This window comes from Theropithecus gelada, chromosome 5 (genome assembly GCF_003255815.1).
Source record: "Theropithecus gelada isolate Dixy chromosome 5, Tgel_1.0, whole genome shotgun sequence".
Classification (NCBI taxonomy): Eukaryota; Metazoa; Chordata; class Mammalia; order Primates; family Cercopithecidae; genus Theropithecus; species Theropithecus gelada.
Window position 1 is genome coordinate 24,790,217 of NC_037672.1, and position 19,131 is coordinate 24,809,347.

General features: G+C 43.6%; 1 protein-coding gene across 1 annotated transcript; it reads left to right on the forward strand.

The window, feature by feature from the left end:
- The first annotated feature begins 1,800 nt into the window (after window positions 1-1,800).
- Window positions 1,801-17,108, forward strand: SMIM20 (small integral membrane protein 20). Its single transcript, XM_025386760.1, is given in 5 exon segments — window positions 1,801-1,821; window positions 1,823-1,988; window positions 2,095-2,331; window positions 15,610-15,666; window positions 16,453-17,108. Coding segments are annotated over 5 exon segments (519 nt in total). The 3' UTR covers window positions 16,491-17,108.
- The last annotated feature ends 2,023 nt before the right edge of the window (window positions 17,109-19,131 follow it).

Here is a 19,131-nt window from a genome sequence, read left to right on the forward strand (position 1 = left end):
ATCCAACTTTCCAGTAGCTGGGATAGACTATGGTTGGCTCAGCTTCGGTCACGTGGCCAGGAGGATGCAACTACATTGGGTGTTCAGGACTGATTCCCAATCAGTACTAACTTCAAGACTGAGTCCTGGGTGCCAACCAATCCCTGTGACGAGGAAGCTTGGTCAGGCCCTTATGCTTAACTCTCAGAGCTAGGAAGAAGTAGGATGAGGATGGGGAGCCCTAGCTTATCTCATGGACTAAGAGTGGGAAAAAAGTGGGTCCCAGAAAGATATTTGGGGTACTATTCACAGAAAAAAGGGAAGTGGCCACTGGGCTGATACAATGAAGATGCCCACTACTCCTCGGTATTTTCTTTCTTTTTTTTCAGAATCTCACTCTGTCACCCAGGCTGGAGTGCAGTGGTACGATCTCGGCTCACTGCAAGCTCCGCCTCCCAGGTTCCAGCTATTCTCCTGCCTCAGCCTCCCGGGTAGCTGGGCCTACAGGCATGTGCCACCACACCTGGCTAATTTCTTTGTATTTTTAGTAGAGACGGGGTTTCACCATGTTGGCCAGGCTGGTCTCGAACACCTGACCTCATGATCCACCCACCTCGGCCTCCCAAAATGCTGGGATTACAGGCGTGAGCCACTCTTCCCGGCCCTCACCTGGGTATTTTCTATCGTGTGATATAAAGCCGGTGTCACAGGTTCCCTCTGTGTTATGAAGTCTTCTGTCCTCACCCTAACAAGCTCCTGGAAGTGCCCGAGGAGCAGCTGCCACACTGCAGTCATCTGTCTTCCTCCTCTGAATTTCTGTAGCCCGCAGGACCATAACACGTGTCGGCAGCAGGCCATGTCGGTCATTAGTTATCTTTTTATGGATATGTTCTATCTCTTCATCTATGTGACAGGATCCTGGAGAGCAGGGGTCACATCTTATTCGTCTTCGTGTCCCCTAAGCACTCTGCCTGGTGTTCGGGGCATGGCAGATAGTCCATGAATCTGGGGAGAGATTGGATAACTGATTTACATGCTTCTGGAGCCACAGAGGTAGACGGTAGCTTGATGCAACTACAAGATTACAAAGACAGAGGAAACCTGTCCTCTCCAAGCTATTTTGAAACGCTTGTAGATCTGTCGTGGCCTAAATAATGCTGCTAGGGTCAAGATAGATATCCTCTTTGCTCCTCAGGCCCAGCTGCTGGCATGATTCCTGCTTATAAAGGCGTGGAGGCCCAAGGAATCTGGGTCTCAGCTGCGCAGTCTCCCTGTGCAAGTCACAGTCAGGCACAGCCCACCTGTAAGGGCAGTGAGGTGCAGAGGGCAGAGGATGGCAACTTGAGGAAGAGGAAACAGGTATCTGTCCTCAGTGGCCCCCACCCAGACAGTATGGCAGTGCTCCGTGGCCCCATGGATGGAACCGGACGCTGGCTCTCTGCCTTGGCCAAGGCATCCCAGCACAGGCAACAGGGAGAGGATGGGATGGAAAAAGAGAGTAGCTCGGATGCTGAAACAACGTTCCTCCTAGGCTAGTCTTGGTGCAGAAGCCCCGGGGCTCCGGTTTTAGAATCCCCCAGCAGACCCTCTCGGGCCAGAGATTTGCCCCTTTGTCCCTCATACGTACAAACCTCCCTCAAGAAGGACGAGTGAGTCGTCCAAAGCCGCGCAGCGGAGCCGCGGTTCCCTCTCCTGTAAACTAAGCCGACTGACACAAGGATTAATTGCGCAAGCGACAGAGAGCATCCGGCGCACGGCGGACAGTCGCTAAATAAGAAATTAATGGGGGATGGACGAGAAAGCTGGCTGGTTAAGAAGGGGATGGTAAAGGAGGTCTGGAGGGTGCTGGGTGGAGGTGCTGAAGGAGGAACCGGGCCGAAGGAAGGAAAGCAGACAGAACAGGGCCCGCAGGAATCGAGCGCAGCAAAACAGCTCCAACCTCAATCCAACGCCAGCACCTGGCCAGCACAGCACGGAAGCCCGGGGAAGGTGGAGGGCGGGGTCCGAGGCTCCGCCTGTGACCCCACCCCTTTCATGGCCCCGCCCTTCCAGTCATGAGGCCCCGCCTCTGAGTCCACCCCTTCCTCGGTCCCCGCTTCGCCCTCCTCCTCGTCCCTCCCCCAAGGCCCGGAAGCGAAAGCCTCTCAGCCTCTTCCCAGCGGGGTCACGGGCCGGCTGTCGATAGCCAGGTTTCCGAGAGTGCGGGGCGGTCGGCGGGTCAGGGCAGCCCGGGGCGCAACGCCATGTCCCGGAACCTGCGCACCGCGCTCATTTTCGGCGGCTTCGTCTCCCTGATCGGCGCCGCCTTCTATCCCATCTACTTCCGACCCCTAATGAGATTGGAAGACTACAGTGAGTGATCTCTGACCCCGTGCGGTGACCTGACCCCCCCCCACACACCTCCCCCTCCGTGAGCTCCACGTGGTGCCGTGGAAAGAACTTGGCTCGAGGGTTAGGGAAAGCCAGGTTCGAATCCTGCCATGTGCAGCTTTGTGACCGTGGACAAGTTGCTCAACCTCTGGGACCTTCAGTATCCTCATCTGTGAATATTAATAGCTACATCATCTATAGTAAAGTGCCGAGCCTCCTGTGAGACTCAGGTGGTCATGTATATGAAAGCAGTCCTCTCATAAGTCAACGCTAAGTACTAGTTCATATTTACAGTTAAAATTCACTGCATGCCTATTATACGTCAGGTTAGGCATGTGTTGGATCGTTTCATTTGCACAAGCTCACCTTGAAGTATGTATGTAAAACATACCCATTTTACAAATAAGGGAACTGAGGCTCAGAGGTTTTATAACCTTCCCAAGGTCACACATTAAGTGACAAGGCAAATATATCCTACCCCAGGCCTCTGTCCGGAGTCTTCTTGGAGCATTTAGGCTGGAAATGGTGACTGGGGGAGCCAGATGGAACCCTGATCCTCCTGAGCAGAAAGGTGCTTTTACTGCACTTCATTTCCACTCCCAAAGATGTTTTTTGAGCGGGACTGTTTCAAACCCAAATGTTAACCTGGGGCTTTTAGTTTTTTCTCTTCTTTTTCCTCAAATTGTTTTTCCGATTCTGCTGGTTTCCTTCGTTTTAAGCCGGTTGCTCACATGGTAATGGTGAATATCCTGGGAGTAATTTTCCTTCTTAATCATTCCAGTCCTATCATTCTAAAAGCCAAACTCTTCTTCCTTGAGACCTATATCTCAGCAAGGATTAGCACTTTCATACATCTGAAACCATCTGTCAGAGAGAAAATATTAGGCATTAGAGGCTCATTTTTGTTCACCGGGAAACTCGAATCGTCTTGAAGATGGAAGAGGGCCAACCCTGCCCTTTGGGAATATTAACGGACACTGAAAGCTTGGCGAATTGAAGGCGAAAGCTCCGTGTAAACGTTCTGCCCATTGCAAATGTTACAGCAGTCGGTTTCTGGAGGCAGAGCGTTTTAAGTGCCCACTCAAGATTTCCTTGTAGCTTCTTCTCATTAGCCAAGACTGAAATGGCCACTGTGTTCTGCCTTTCAGCTTATCTGCATGCACCATGTGTGGGAGTAAGGTGGGCTGTGTGATGCCCTGCGGGATCTGTTGCCACCATCCTTCTTCACCGGACGCCTGCCCCAGCAATTATATTAAGGCCACTAGAACTTGGGACAAAGGGTCTGCTTTGCATCCCATTGGAAAAGTCAGTTCTGCAAACTAGAGCTGTTGGTTCTTATCTAGGAGTGACTTTGTCTCTCAGGATATTTGGCTCAATCTGGAGACATTTTTGCCTGTCACAACTTGGGATGGGGGTGTCGAGTGTTGCTACTGGTTTCTTGTGGATAGACGCCAGGGATACTGCTAAACTTTTTGCAGTGCATACAAGACAGACCCCCATGACAAAGAATTACCCAGCTTAAAATTCGAGTGGTGCCTTGGTTGAGAAACCCTGCTTGAGGTGAGATGGTCAAGATGTGGGCGTGTACTGTGTATCCTAGTAACAGTCTTTTAGGGATACTCCAGAATCTGTGGTTGTCTGAATGTCTTGAGACAGACAAATCAGGTGATGTTCATCTGTGGGTGAACATTTAGTGAATGTAACTATAATATCTGCATGTTTAACTGGAAGGCAGTCTGTGCCTTCCCGCTTTTCTGGTCCTTTTTTTTTCTTTCTTTTTTTCCGCTGTCACCCAGGGTGGAGTGCAGTGGCCTCATTTCAGCGCACTGCGGTCTCCTCCTCCCAGGTTCAAGCAGTTCTCCTGCTTCAGCCTCCTGAGTAGCTGAAATTACAGGCGCCCACCACCATGCCCAACTAATTTTTGTATTTTTTAGTAGAGATGGGGTTTGGCCATGTTGGCCAGGCTGGTCTTGAACTCCTGACCTCAGGTGATCCACCTGTCTTGGCCTCCCTAAGTGTTGGGATTATAGGTGTGAGCCACCATGCCCAGCCTCTGGTTCCATTTTGATTAATTTGGCCAACTCTGTTCTGGGGATCATAACTGATTCTTTTTTCTGAGACAGAGTCTCGCTCTGTCGCCCAGGCTGGAGTGCAGTGGCATGACCTTGGCTCGCTGCAACCTCTGCCTCCCGGGTTCAAGCAATTCTTGTGCCTCAGCCTCCCAAGTAGCTGGGAATCAGGTGTGCACCACCAGTCCTGGCTGATTTTTGTATTTTTAGTAGAGACAGGGTTCTGCTATGTTTGCCAGATTGGTCTTAAGTGCTTCACCTCAAGCGATCTTCCTGCCTCAGCCTCCCAAAGTGGTAGTGTTACAAACTGACTGCTGTAACATTTGTAATGGGCAGAGTGTTTACACAGAGTTTTTGCCTTCAGTGCCGGCAACTGATTCTTTTAAACAGGTAAATATTGCTGAACAGGTAATATTTGTGGGAAGTTTACTGTATGTTTGGCACTCTTGTAAGCACTTCCTATGTATTAACCCATTTAGTGTTGATAACAGCCCTTTGTGGCAGCTGCTATATGATCATCATCCCCATTTTATATGTGGATAAACTGAGGTGCGAAACAGTTAAATTACTTGCACAAGGACCCACAGCTGATGAGTCACAGATCTGGGACTTGAATTAGTATCCTTAATCCCTAAACCAAGACAGCATACTGCTTGTCTAAGGGGGCAAGAAAAGGCAGTAGGGGAGATGAGTGTCTACATAGCCTACTAGATGAATGACCCTCATCTAAGTTACTTCAGCTCTCTGAGCCCTGCCTGTTTCCTCATCTGTAGCAGTGTAGTTCACTGGATTGAATTTACAGCGTTTGGGGTGAATTAAATGAGGTAACAGGTGTGGAACACCTAGTATAGTCTTATATTAGACATTTCATTAAAATGTTTACAAAATAATGAGTCACAAGGGCAGGAATGTGAGACATGGAGATTTTAGCAGGTGGATAGGCCTGGAGCTGGCTGACCTCGCAGTAAACTGGGGTGAGGTGTTCATTATCAGGTCACAGAAACCCACTGTGTGGTTGGAGCTTCAGCTCATTCCAACACATTCAACTAGCATTTATTTAGCATCTCACTCTCTTTTTTAGAAGAAACCTGGATTCTGGCAATCGCTAGCCACCTGGCACTGTGCTGGGTGTGGGCTGCACCTAACCAAATAACATGGTCAGTCACTTCCTTCTATTGTGCTCTTCCCACCCTTGTCCTGTCCACCTCGCTCCACCCATTCCTGGGACTGAGCTGCTTCCATTGTGCCCCACCTACTGCCCATTCTCTACCTAGCAGCCACAATGGTCTTTTCTGGTGACTTTTGGTTGCTGGTCTCTATCTTATTTGCATTTGTGGTCAGAGAACATGGACTATATGATTTTGATTCTCTGACACTGGTCAAGATTTGCTTTGGGGCCTGGTACAGGTCAGTTTTTGTAAATATTGCCTGTGTGCTTGGAATGGTGGCTATTGTTGGGTACAGAGTTCTGTATCTGTGTATGTTAATTACAGATCAAGCTTCTTAATTCTGTTTGAATTTGGACGTCCTGCGGCCATGTTATTAGGTGCGTACAATCTAGAATATTCTGGATAATTTTTTCTAAGTATTATTATATAAGAATTCTCTTTATTTCCACTGTTCTTCCTCATCTCTATTTTATCTGATTTTATTGTGCTACCGGATTCCTTTCTTTTTTTGTGTTTTTTTTTTATTTTTGAGACGGAGTTTCGCTGTTGATGCCCAGGCTGGAGGCAGGCTGGAGGCTGGAGTGCAATGGCGCAATCTTAGCTCACTGCAACCTCCGCTTCCCAGGTTCTAGTAATTCTCCTGCCTCAGCCTCCCGAGTAGCTGGGATTACAGGCGCCCACCACCACACCTGGCTATTTTTTGCATTTTTTAGTAGAGACGGGATCTCACCATGTTGGCCAGGCTGGTCTCGAACTCCTAACCTCAGTTGATCCACCCACCTCAGCCTCCCAAAGTGCTGGGATTACAGGTGTGAGCCATTGTGCTCAGCCCAGATTTCTTCTAATATTTTCCTGGCTTATCTGTTTCTCTCCTCATATATGCAGCCTTTGTCCTTATGTGACTATCTTAGAACTAACATAAACTAGATATTTTAATCTGACCCGTTAATCTCTTTTAACTATTAGACTTGATTAATTTTAATTTATTCTATTTACTGACATGTTTGCATTTATTTTTCTCACCTTATTTTGTGTTTTCTTTTTTTTTTTTTTGAGAGAGAGAGAGAGAGTCTTGCTCTGTCACCAGGTTGTACTGCAGTGGCAAGATCTTGGCTCACTGCAACCTGTGCCTCCTAGGTTCAAGCAGTTCTTCTGCCTCAGCCTCCCAAATCACTGGGATTACAGGCGCGTGCTGCCACACCCAGCTATTTTTTTTTTTTTTCTGTATTTTAGTAGAGATGGGGTTTCACCATGTTGCCCAGGCTGGTCTCAAACTCCTGAGCTCAGGCAATCCAGCGGCCTCAGCCTCCCAAAGTTTAGGATTACAGGCATGAGCCACTGCGCCCGACCTTCTCTTCTATTTCTATGCTTCCTTTTTTCTTCTTTTCTGCCTCAAGTCTTCTTTATTCTTCTCTTCCCTCTACTAGTTTGAAAGTTTTAAATTCTATTTGTGTTCCTTTGTAATTAAAGTTTAGAGTTAGCCAGTATCTTTACCCTTGAACAATACAAAGTCCTTATAATGCCTTAGCCTTTGTCCCATGCACCTTTCATAATATATTTGTCCTGCCTGGTGCCTATCATTCAGCAAATCAGTTAACACCAGGACTATTGTATCTGGTCACTGACTGTTTATCTTCACCTGCGTTCTTTACCTACCGACCCTTCTTACATCTCACTCCTTTCTAGCTTCAGTTTTCTTCCTTCTGACATACATCTGTTACTACTTCTTTGGTAAGAATTTGTAACTGGGAAACTCTGTTTTTGTCTGTTGGAAAATGTATAGAATAGCAGGTCTTCTGCTGTGGTTTTTGAAAAGTTTGTTATCACATCATCCACATTTGATCATCTCACTTGCTTAATTACAGTGCTCCAATAACCCTTTGGTGTCTTGGAAGTCCAGCCAGCGGAGGGTTATTGAAGTATAGTTATGTGCCGCATCATATTTTGGCCTGCGATAGACCACGTGTATGACAGTGGTCCCAAAAGATTATCATGGTGCTGAAAAATTCCTGTTGCCTAGTGATGCCCTGATGATCCCGACCCTGTGTGGACCTACACTAATATATGTGTTGTATCTTAGTTTCTCACACAAAAGTTTAAAAAGGAAAAAATAATAATAATTTTAAAATAGAAAGATGCCTATAGAATAAAGATATATAAAGAAAGAAAATATTTTCGTACAGCTATACATGTTTGTGTTTTAAACTAAATATTATTATAAGAGTCAAAAAGATTTAAAAATTAAAAAGTTTACAAAGTAAAAAAGTTAGCTAAGGTTCATTTATTACTGAAGAAATAAATTAAAAAAAAAAATATAGTATAGCCTAAGTGTGCAGTGTTTATAGAGTCTGCGGTAGTATACAGTAATGTCTTAGGCCTTCACATTCGCTCACCACTCATTCACTCACTCACCCACCCAGAGCAACTCCCAGTCCTGCAAACTTTATTCATGGTAAATATCCTTTATGGGAATACTATTTGGAAAATATACAGTGTTTTTACTGTACCTTTTCTAGTTTAGCTATGTTTAGATATATAAATCCTTACCGTGTTTACAGTTGCCTACAGTATTCAGTACAGTACCATGCTGTACAGGTTTGTAGCCTAGGAACAATAGGCTGTATCACATAGCCTGGGTGTGTAGTAGGCTACGCTGTCTAGTTTTGTGCAAGTACATTCTGTGATGGTCGCACAACAATGAAATCCCCTAAGGATGCATTTCTCAGAATGTACTCACACAGTTGAGCAACAGAGGACTGTAAGTTATTAAGAGCAGTGATCATATTCACTCTTTACAGGCATCACTCAGATTGATTATATGTGAACTAGAAGCTGGAAGGGTCAAATCTGGGGACAGGAAGGCCAGGTACAGGAAGGCTGTATTTCCTGTGACCTCAGGGAGAGGTGACTGTACCCTAAACCAGAGTGGTGGCTATGGGAGTGGAGAGAAGTGACTGCATTTGGGAGCCACATTTAAGAAGCAAACTGGTGGGTGTGGTGGCCCACATCTGTAGTCCCAGCAGTTTGGGAGGCTGAGGCAGGAGGATCGCTTGAGCCCAGGAGTTCAGACCAACCTGGGCAACAGAGCGCAACTCTGTCTCATTTAAAAAACAGAAAAGAAGTAAACTCTACAGGGGTTTGTGGCTGATTAGCTATGGGGCAAATAAGGAGAATGGCACCCAGTGTTCTGGCTCCAGCAGCTGAGGAGATGGAGATGCTGGTCATTAGCAAGAAGGAATTGGTTTAGGGGTGAAAAGACAAGTTAGTTTGCTTTTGGGCATTTAGGTAGCTTTTGAGGTTGAGGTAGCTGATGTGCTCTTGGAGATTTCCCATGGACAGTGGGCTACACCGATCTGGGGCTGAGACGCCGGATGCGAGCTGCAGCTGGAGATGGAGCATCATCAGCATGTGGCTGGGAATCAGGTCTCTGCAGTAGGTAAGGGTTCCCAGGCAGCGTTCAGAGATTTTAAGGGGCAAGCTGGCCCGGGACAGTGTGCTGGGGAACACCAGTGTCAGAAGGGCTGAAGCACAGGCGGTCAGAGGAGGAGAAAGGCTCACTAAGGAGACTGAGGAAGAGTGGCTAGACAGGTTTCAAACCAGGAAACGCGTCAGTCACAAGCCCCATAAAGACAGCTTTTCATGAAAAGGGAGTGTGGTCAGCAGGGTTAGGCTGCTTAGAGACAGTAAAAGAGGTAAGTGAAAATATCTATTATATTTAACACAAAGAGGTTAAAAGTGATTGGTTATATTGTTAAACATGCTTTCAGTGGTTTGGAAGTAGGCAGAAGGCAGGTTGCGGTGGATTGAAGAGTAAATAGTGTATTAAGTTGGCTATTTATAGATGTTTGGCTGTATGGAGAGGACAATGGCAAAGTTTCCAGCAGGTCACAGGGTCTGGAAAAAGTTTTGTTTTAGTTTTGGCTGGAAGAGATGGAGGGCCAAGAAAGTCTTAGACAGAGAAAGCTGCTAGAGAGAGAAGACAGTCCACAGAGTGGGAGGTGGCATAGGATCCTGAGCTCAGGTAGAGGGAAGAGCTGTGGACCAAAGGCAGGGCACCTCTTCCACCAGCTCAGGAGGAAGGACGGCGTGGATGCTGCCATTTCTAGGTTTTATGTTGGCAAGTTGTGGGCACTTCCAGGTGGTGGCGTCTATTCCCTTTCTGACACAGGAAGTCAGGTCATTTATGAGTAAGAGGCACCAACTCTAGGCCATCCTCTCCCTCCTTGGAGCACTGTCTTCCCTGGGCGTCTCCACTGTGGAAGGTCCTCCTGGGTTTGCTCTTTTGCTCCTGCCTTTCAGCCACTCCTGTTAGCCTTTCTTGTTAGGCCTTCTGTCCTGACTGTCCTTCATACATTTCACACCCCAGGATTCTGAGACTACTGGGCAGAAGGCCATCAATTCTTGGATGGACAGGGCAGAAGCCTAGTCCCTGAGAACTGGGTTACTCGTAAAAGCAAGACTTAGGGCCGGCAACTGGCAAGGCAGTCCATGTAGAGCCAAGTGTCAGATCGGTTCGGGCCCTTCACCTCTGCCAGCATGGGTATGGGGACAGGTACGTTCCAGGGTCTCTGCTGGAACAAGCATACAGGCAGCAGAAAAGAAGGGGAAGCCTGCTTAGGTGAAACAATGCCAAGGAGATCCACGGTTGCAGAGCAGGCAGCCACTATCACCAGACTGCCTTATTGGATTTCATTTTGGCATTCAGCATGATCTTCAGCTCTTTTGTTAACTCAGCAAGGCTTTCCTGAGTGTTCTGTGGAGTACAAGGTCAGTTCTGTACATGATACCTCAAGTACTGAAATGAGCGCTGGGCAGATGATGGCATCAGTGGGTCAGTGACCCAAAACCAGAAGGCTGGGTACAGTTCTGCTGTACTTCTGGAGGGAGTCCCAGACGCTTTTTAGCTTTCACCGTGTTGGCATAGTGTGTTTGGTCTGCAGGGGTCACAGTTAGGGAAGAGTACAGATGGCTAATCTGTCTTTGTTTCCTAGAACTAGACAGTGACCCTGAATATGGCCTTTTACAAATAGCATGCATTTGAGGCCAGCCTGTGAAATTAGACAGAATAAGATATTTTCTGTGATCTTGTTCATTTGAAATTTTAATTGGATGTTCAGAAGCATAAAATCATAGGGTTTTGCCAGAAGGGGTTTGAGCTCATTTCCATCCCCTCATTTAGTGACTTGTCCAAGGTTACTCAGCACATTAGTTGCTGGGGGGACACTAGACCCTAACTCCCTTGACCTTGCCTGTACTTAATGCCCTGACTCACGATGCCTTGAGACAGTGAAGAATGTTCAACAGCCAGCCAAGTGAAAGGCCACAGGGGAGAGCTATGAGGCCTCAGTACTGCTGCTTCTCGGTCCTGCTGATTTCTGCTGCACCTTGCTGCCCCGGCCCGAAAGGATGCTCTGCCTAGGCAGCACAGGGTACTAGAAATCACCGGATGCAGAAAGAATGCTTACCTTGTAAGAACATTTTCCCTATGACATGCCAGGCACTTAGATAGAATATGCTTTTCAGTCCTTTCCCCATATAATTGAATGAAATGCACAGGCTGACCTGATCTTGTTTTCTAACTGGCATTACACAGTTCCCTGGATTCAAGCAGGCTCCGGTGAGGAAACAGACTTGTTGACACTGTTGGGAGGAGTGCAGTGCTTCAAGTGCCCACTTGGTCCCCTTCAGCCAACTGGGTCCCACTCGCTCCTGTGGTCATTTGGTTTCCCCCTCAGTCCCAGGTTCTTTCTCATCACACTTGCTTCTGCGGTCATATGGCTTCCCCTGGGCCCCTGGTTCCCACTCGCCACCAGTGAACCTCCAGTTCTGGAATACCCCAGAGGCAGATGGCATCTGTGTCTAGGTACCAGCAGCAACATGGCTGCCCTGAAAACTTTTGAAAGCAATTTTATATTTGCTACTTTTTGAAAGATCGCTTCTTTGAAATAATCACCATGGAAGAGTCAAAATGGTGTTGGACTTTCCTATGCGTGTTGTACAGTTATGTGGTTTTTGTTAGTTAAGAAAGAAACTCAAACTTGGGGAGGCTGAGGCAGCAGAATCACTTGAACCTGGGAGGCAGACATTGCAGTGAGCCGAGATCACACCACTGTACTCCAGCCTGGGTGACAGAGCAAGACTCCGTCTCAAAATAAATAAATTAATAAATAAAAGAATCTTAAACTGACGAAAGATCCAAGAACAGTGCAGTAAATTCCTATATTGTCCTTCACCTTGATTTACCAGTTGTTAACATTTTGCCACATTTGCTTTCTCCCTCATATATAACATATATAGATATATACAGATACAGTTATATTTCTATATATTATAATTATTACTGTTATTTTGCTGAACCATTTGAGAGTAGGTTGAAGACGTTGGGAGCTTTCATTCCTAAACACTTCAGCCTGTATTTCTGAAGAACGAGGACATTCTCTTACATAATCACAATACGGTTTTCCAATCTAAGAAATTTTACATTGATGCAGTGCTGTTACAGTTTGAGCATTTCTAATCTGAAAATGGAAAATGCCCCAAAATCTGAAATTTTTTGAGCTCCAAAATGACACAAGTAGAAAATTCCACACATAAGTACTTAATATAAATTTAGTTTCATGCACAAAATTATTAAAAACGTTGTATAAAATTATCTTCAGTCTATGTATATAAGATGTATATGAAACAAACGAATTTAATGTTTAGACTTGGATCCCATCCCCAAGATACCTTGTTTTATATATATGCAAATATTCCAAAATCTGAAAAAAATCCTAAATCCAAACCAATTCTGTTCCCAACCAATTTCAGATAAGGGAATATATTCAACTTGTATGGAATATACAGCCCACGTTCAAATTTTGCCATTTGTCACAATTCAAATTGTGAGTTGCTTTTATTTTATTTTATTTATTTCATTTATTTATTTTTTCTTTTTTGAGACAGAGTTTTGCTCTTTCACCCAGGCGGGAGTGCAGTGGCGCGATCTCAGCTCACTGCAACAGCCGCCCCCCAGGTTCAAGTGATTCTCCTGCCTCAGCCTCCCAAGTAGCTGGGATTGTGGGCACCTGCCACCATGCCTGGCTAATTTTTGTATTTTTAGTAGAGATAGGGTTTCGTTATGTTTGCTAGGCTGGGCTTGAACTCTTGACCTCACGTGATCCTCCCGCCTCGGCCTCCTAAAGTGCTAGGATTACAGGTGTGAGCCACTGCGCCCTGTGGAATTGCTTTTATTTTAACTATTTATTGGCAGGAGGAAATGGGGAGGTAGGTTCCCAAGGTCATACACTGCACCAGCTTTCATTTGCTTTTTTATTTTAGGTTTCTATCTGCTGATCCTCCACTAGAGCACCCTCAACCAGTAATCCTGAGACTGCTGAGGGAGTTGGGGCTTGGGTATCCTGCAGTAGTTGCATTGTTGTGAATGTTCAAGTAACAAGTCACACAGTCAATATATTTCCCGGTGTGGACATTTAATATAAGGATATGTTTTTGTTTTCAAAGACTTAAACATTATTAGGTAGATTCTTTTACTACCGTACAAAAAAAAATCAGCCAGTCTGCATGTATTACTAGTTTTAATATTACACTTTGGCCCCTGGACTAGAAATAACATCCTCAATTAAAATTACAAATCACACCACTGCCTTAGCACCAGGGGGCAGAGTCGGGCTTGCTGAGACTCTGGAGTGGGGAGTTTTTTTACCCAGTGTGCCATAGTTGGGTTTAAATCATTTCTCTCCTGATAGAAATGTACTCACTAGTGAAGTTGGTAATACGTTTATCCTGATTTGTTTACATAGTTAAACCCCTGACTTCTGCCATTACCCTTTTCCTGAGGTTTATATACATTTGCTGTTTTCCAAAGATAGGGAAATAGAAACTTACTGTCAACCTCAATCAAGATGCACTGCTAAATCGTGAGGGACTAGTTTCCGTTTTCCTTTTAGCGTATTCTGCATTCACAAATAAAGTGTCTTTGTGTTATATCATGAATTTACATAAGACTGCTTTGGCCTTAGAGTATTTATAAAACATTAATGGATTAAAGAACCAGGGGATGTAGATAGGACGCTAATACCTGGTTATCATTTGGTAGGAACTGGCTCAGCAAAGTGGTTTAAATTTCCTGACCAAGCCAAACTACAGAGGTGGTTGCATTAGGACAAGGATTATAAAGAGATTATGGTCTATTTAAAATAAATCTTCAGCCTTGCTTCAGCCTCATTAGCAATTAGCAAGAAAGTGTGAAGACAGGGATTTCTTTCTCTTCACTTGGTTCTCCATTGCATCATAAGAGGTTAGAACACAATTAGGCATTCTGTCCTTGCCACCAAAAGTCAGCTTCCTTTGATGCTTGGCAGTCTGCCAGCTTCTTTTGCTTTGCAGTACCTGCCTCTGGAGAACGTGTTTGGTACACCAGGATGTCTGATTTTATTAAATCTCTAAGTCTAAAATGCTTTCTGATAATTATTTTTTAAAACTCAAATCTAAAAAAAAAAAAAAACTCAAATCTTCCCTCTTCCATAGTATCAGAAAATAGACCTTTTAGTTATAGAAAATTATTTCTATTTTTGTTCCTGGCAAGGCTGATGACTGTGGGCTTTTACATGTTGGCATCTTCCAAGAGCATGTTCAAGACATCCATGCTCTGAGACTTACATGTCTATAGGGTGGTGGGGCTCAGTTCTACAATGATTTAATGTCTTCAGAAATGAGGACACCTTTTGTGTTGAGTTATTTCAGAAAGTCTAACATTTTAGAGGCTCCATAATATCCACTCTAGATGGAAGAAATCTTTTGATATATCTTGAGAGAATCTTGGTTGCCATTTACCCGCTCTTTTTCAGAGAGGAACAGTGAAACCATCAGGCCACCTGTTGCCTATAATAGGCCTGAGTATCCTATGTGTTCTCTCCATCCCTCTTAGACTTGGATATCAGGATTCCCATAATCCCCGTTGTCCAGTGTTTTATTTGCCACAGCAAAACTTAGTATTGATAAAACTATCAGGTCGGTCATTTAGGATTGACTTTCTGTCTGTCACATGACTAGAGAAGCAAGTTCAATGAATATTAGATTTGGCCAAACCCTGTTTCTTGTACCTTTATGTTTGTGTAACTTTATGAGAATCCAGAGGCCAGAGTAAAGAAAATGGCCTGATACTAAATAAGAACTAAATGTGGATTTAAAGAAATAATCAGCCTGATTAAAACAAAGGTCCGATTACGACATTTCGTTACTATAATTTAGTTGTAAACGTCCTTCAGCTCTAAGACTTTCTCCTGAAAAACTGCCATTTGTTTGTCAAGAGACTTAAAATAATAACTCTTTGTTTTCACAGACCTTGGGTTTATTCTAAACCACTTAGAAAGACGTGTCAGAGTGCTTCAAGCCTACAGATATGAAATGCCCAATTTCTCTTGGCCCTTGCCTGTTGGACATCTCCAAAGAGACGGGCTTAGTTGCTGTCGCTACAATGCGCTTACTAATTGGCACAGCACCTGCAATCAATTAGGGAAGCTTCAATTATCCAAACCAAAGCCACCCACCCAAAGATTAATTTTCTGCTCTATTTCCTATCAAAAACATAGCATATTTAGCTCTGAGTCTAGTCCTTCAGTGGAGTGCATTTTAGACATATAAACTACATCGTTTTCTTCATTGTACTTGTTGCTCCAATTCAGCAGCTTTTCCCTCGTGATATCACACCCACCAGTTCTTTCAAAATTGTTCTTTTTTTGTTGTTGTTTTCTTGTCTTTCCAAAATGCTGAGATCACAGAGAAAAGATGTTAGTTGGGGAGCTTTTCTTTTGAAGTATGGATTCCTTTATTCTTTTGAAAATACCCAATCTCTTTTGCATTATAGGATCTAACTTCCACAACCTAAAAGCTCTGCATAATAGCATATCTGAATTTAACAGCACTCATAAATACTGTTTTCTAATTGTCCCATGTAAATACAAAGATGTCTCTCTCCCAGCCCCACTTCTAAAGAATGATGTTTCTCTCGTGTTTCTCAGAGAGGGAGCAAGCCATAAATCGGGCTGGAATTGTTCAAGAGGATGTGCAGCCACCAGGTAAACTGAAAAAAAAAAAAAAATCAAAACCATATCTCATTTGTACTACTGTGTTGTGTGGTTAGTGTGTATTTGCCTTGGCATGGAGAGTAGGAAAATGCCTTTTAGCTTAGAGACAAGATTGTGATTTTGCTATTTATTTCTCAACGGTTGCCATTTATAGATGCCACCCAAGACTTCATTCTAATATTTCACTCCAGAATACTTTTTGCATGTTTGCCAGGTTCCTCTTTTCCGTTTTATAAGTGGGCATAAAAATGTTAACAAGTGCACGATTAGATATGAGACACGAATAGCTGTTTGGCCGACTTATTTACCAAGCACCTATTTAAACACTCCCCTCATGGGAAAATAGTGTTTACTTGTCAGCTATTTGAATTGATGTGGGGTTCTGCTTTGCACAAGGGCTAAAAAGCTTCCTTTATGATGGAATGGTTAGTTCCTTTAAGAGGATTCAAGTTAGCCAGGAATGAGAGGTTTCTCATTTATTAACCAAACCTCTTATAATCTGTGGCAACATTCTTTTTTATTTGTTTATTTTTAACTAGGCCAGATGTAGGTCTTCCTATTATGGGGTACAATTCCTGAGCCATTTAAAAGTCCCTTATGGCTGCCATGGCTTCCTGGCCATTTAATGGCAGGGTTCCGGCAGCCTGCTCGCACCATCTCAAACTACACTGTAAATTGCACAGCTCAATTCTGATGTCGTTTTGTTTGTTTGGGGTGGAGGAAAGTGGAAGGACATTTAAAAATGAATCCTGTTTTTGTTCCTGTGTCTTTCCATAGGGTTAAAAGTGTGGTCTGATCCATTTGGCAGGAAATGAGAAGGCTGTCACCAGCTCTGATTAAGAAAGGAGATTTCTTCATGCTTTCAATCCTGCATGGGGTATAGTCAGTCACCTCACCAGAGAATGACGGCTGGAGAAGAAAACTCCGTAATACCATAAATAAGAGTGTTTGTAATAAAAGACTGTGCACAAGGATTAATATTTCCCTTCTTAAGTATCCAAAGAACTCTGGAACAAATTATACCATTAGGAAGGTTTTCGTGATTCAGTTGATTTTCCAAAAATGAAGCTATCTCACCCAGCTGGGTTTGGAGCAATCTGCTTATTATTCTGTCGTTACCACTTACTCAAGCGAGCTGTGATATGAATACAAGCAACCAGTGGGCTCGGGAAGGTCCGGGTCTATTTTGCCATCTTCCAGATAAGAGATTTCAGTAAAAAACTGCCATGCTGAGCTGCCTTATAGAGCTCTTTGAAAATGTTCAAGTTGATAAAGCTCTTTGAGGACAAGGTACTTCGTGCACCTCATGCTGAAGATTGTACCATGTTGGAACATAAATATGAAGCAAGTCAAACTAGATGCATACACTTGTGTAGAAATCAATAATCAATTAATAGAAGTGAAAAAATAAACATTAAAATGATTTATTTCTACTTTGCAGTGGTGTCTTTTTGTAAATCGTCCTTCGTAAAGCAGTTAAATTATAGTGCTGAGAAGTACAGTTTGACTAGATTATATTTGACTAGATATCTGTGTGCGATTCATCTCTTTGTACTCAGGTAAACATTTTAGAGGCAAATAACAAGTTTGTTAAGACAAATATTATTGAATGGTGATTCTCTACCAGGTTCCTCACTAGGTGCTGCAAAGATGAAGGTGAGAAGACAGGTTGAGTATCCCTTATCCAGAAAAGCTTGGGAAAAGAAGTGTTTTGGACTTGAGATTTTCTTGGATTTTGGAATATTTGCATATATATGATGAGACATTTTGAGGATGGCACCCGAGTCTACATGAAATTTATTTATGTTTCATATACTTTATACACATAGCCTGAAGGCAATTTGATACAATATTTTAAAATAATTTTGTGCGTGAAGCAAACTTTTGACTAAAACCATCACATGAGGTCAGGTGTGGAATTTCCCACTTGTGTTATGTTGGTGCTCAAAAAGTTTCAGATTTTGGAGCATTTCAGATTCCAGATTAGGAATGCTCAACCTGTCTTCTTTCCCTTCCTCCCTCCCTCCCTCTTTCCTTCCTTCCCTCCCTCCCTTTCCTTCCTTCCCTCCCTCCCTTTCCTTCCTTCCTTCTTCCTTTGCTCTGTCTAGCCTCTTACTAGATGATATGCTTCTGAAGTGGCACACTTTTTCATTTTTATATTGGATGTCTTGCATATTACTGTAGGCTGTCTATGAACTGCCTGATGACATAATTTTATTATTGTGAACCTGGAATTTTCTTGACAGACAGCTGGCCCAATTATGTAATTACTGTCAAGAAGACATAAGGTTGATAGTTCTAAAACCAAAGTCAACATTTTTGGTAGGCATTCTCTAACATTTAATTGACTTACAGTTCACAATCCAGTAAAAGAAGTTGACTCATGAGTGGTACATTTGACCACTTCTTTTTTTTTTTTTTTTTGGAAAGGGCACCAGGAAGTTATATAACTTAAAGTCAAACATTCTGTGTGAGCATGATTGAGATTTCTTTATGACCGAAGCGAGCATGTGGTACCATCTGCTTTGGAAGATGTCCAGGCTAAAATGACTGTGTCTGAGTTCTGTAGAGAAGAACTATGGGGACTCGATTGACTGTCTTGGATGGAACAGACCCAGATTTATCTCCTGAGTGGAGTCTTTGTCCCGGGCCTGTTCCTGCCCTCAGCTCACCTCTTTACAGAGATAAAGGGGCTATCTGTCCTGCTCAGTTGCCTTGACATTTATAAAAGGATCACTCTTCATGTTGCCAGAGATGTTAACTTCAGACTCTCTGCTGTCCACACGTGACAGAGGCCAAGTTGTAAGAGATGCTATTTATGAGGACTCACAGAAGGCCTTGCAATTTATCCATGAGTTTCCCAGGTGTGCCCCCAAAATGATGACAGAGCGCTTGAAAGAGGGGGTCCTTAGTCAAATCCATTTAGGAAACAGAGTTAAAGTTGATTTTGTTTATTCTAATTTTTCTGATTTCCAAGAAAGGCATAACATTTCCCAAATATATTTGATCACAGGACAGTTTTTATAGATTATCTCTTGGAAGTTGGGAACAAGCAGCAACTGTTGGAGGAAATCTTTATGTCAGAGATTCTTAAACTTTTTACTCTCAGGACACCTTTACACTCTTAAAAATCAAGAAGTCCAAAGTGATTCTGTTTATGTGGGTTACATCTATAGATACTTACTGTATTCAAAATTAAGACAAATTTGAGAAATGTTTATTAAGTCACTTCAAAAAACAAACTTATAGGTTAATATGACATTTTTGTGTGAAAAACTTATTTTCCAAGACAAAAAATAACTTGCAAATCTCCTTAATGTCTGGCTTAACAGGAATAACTGGATTCTCACATCTGCTTCTGCATTCAATCTGTTGCTCTATCACACATCACGTGGCCTCTGGAAAACTCCTCTGTACACATCCACAAGAGGACGAGTGTAAAAAGGGCAAAAAAGC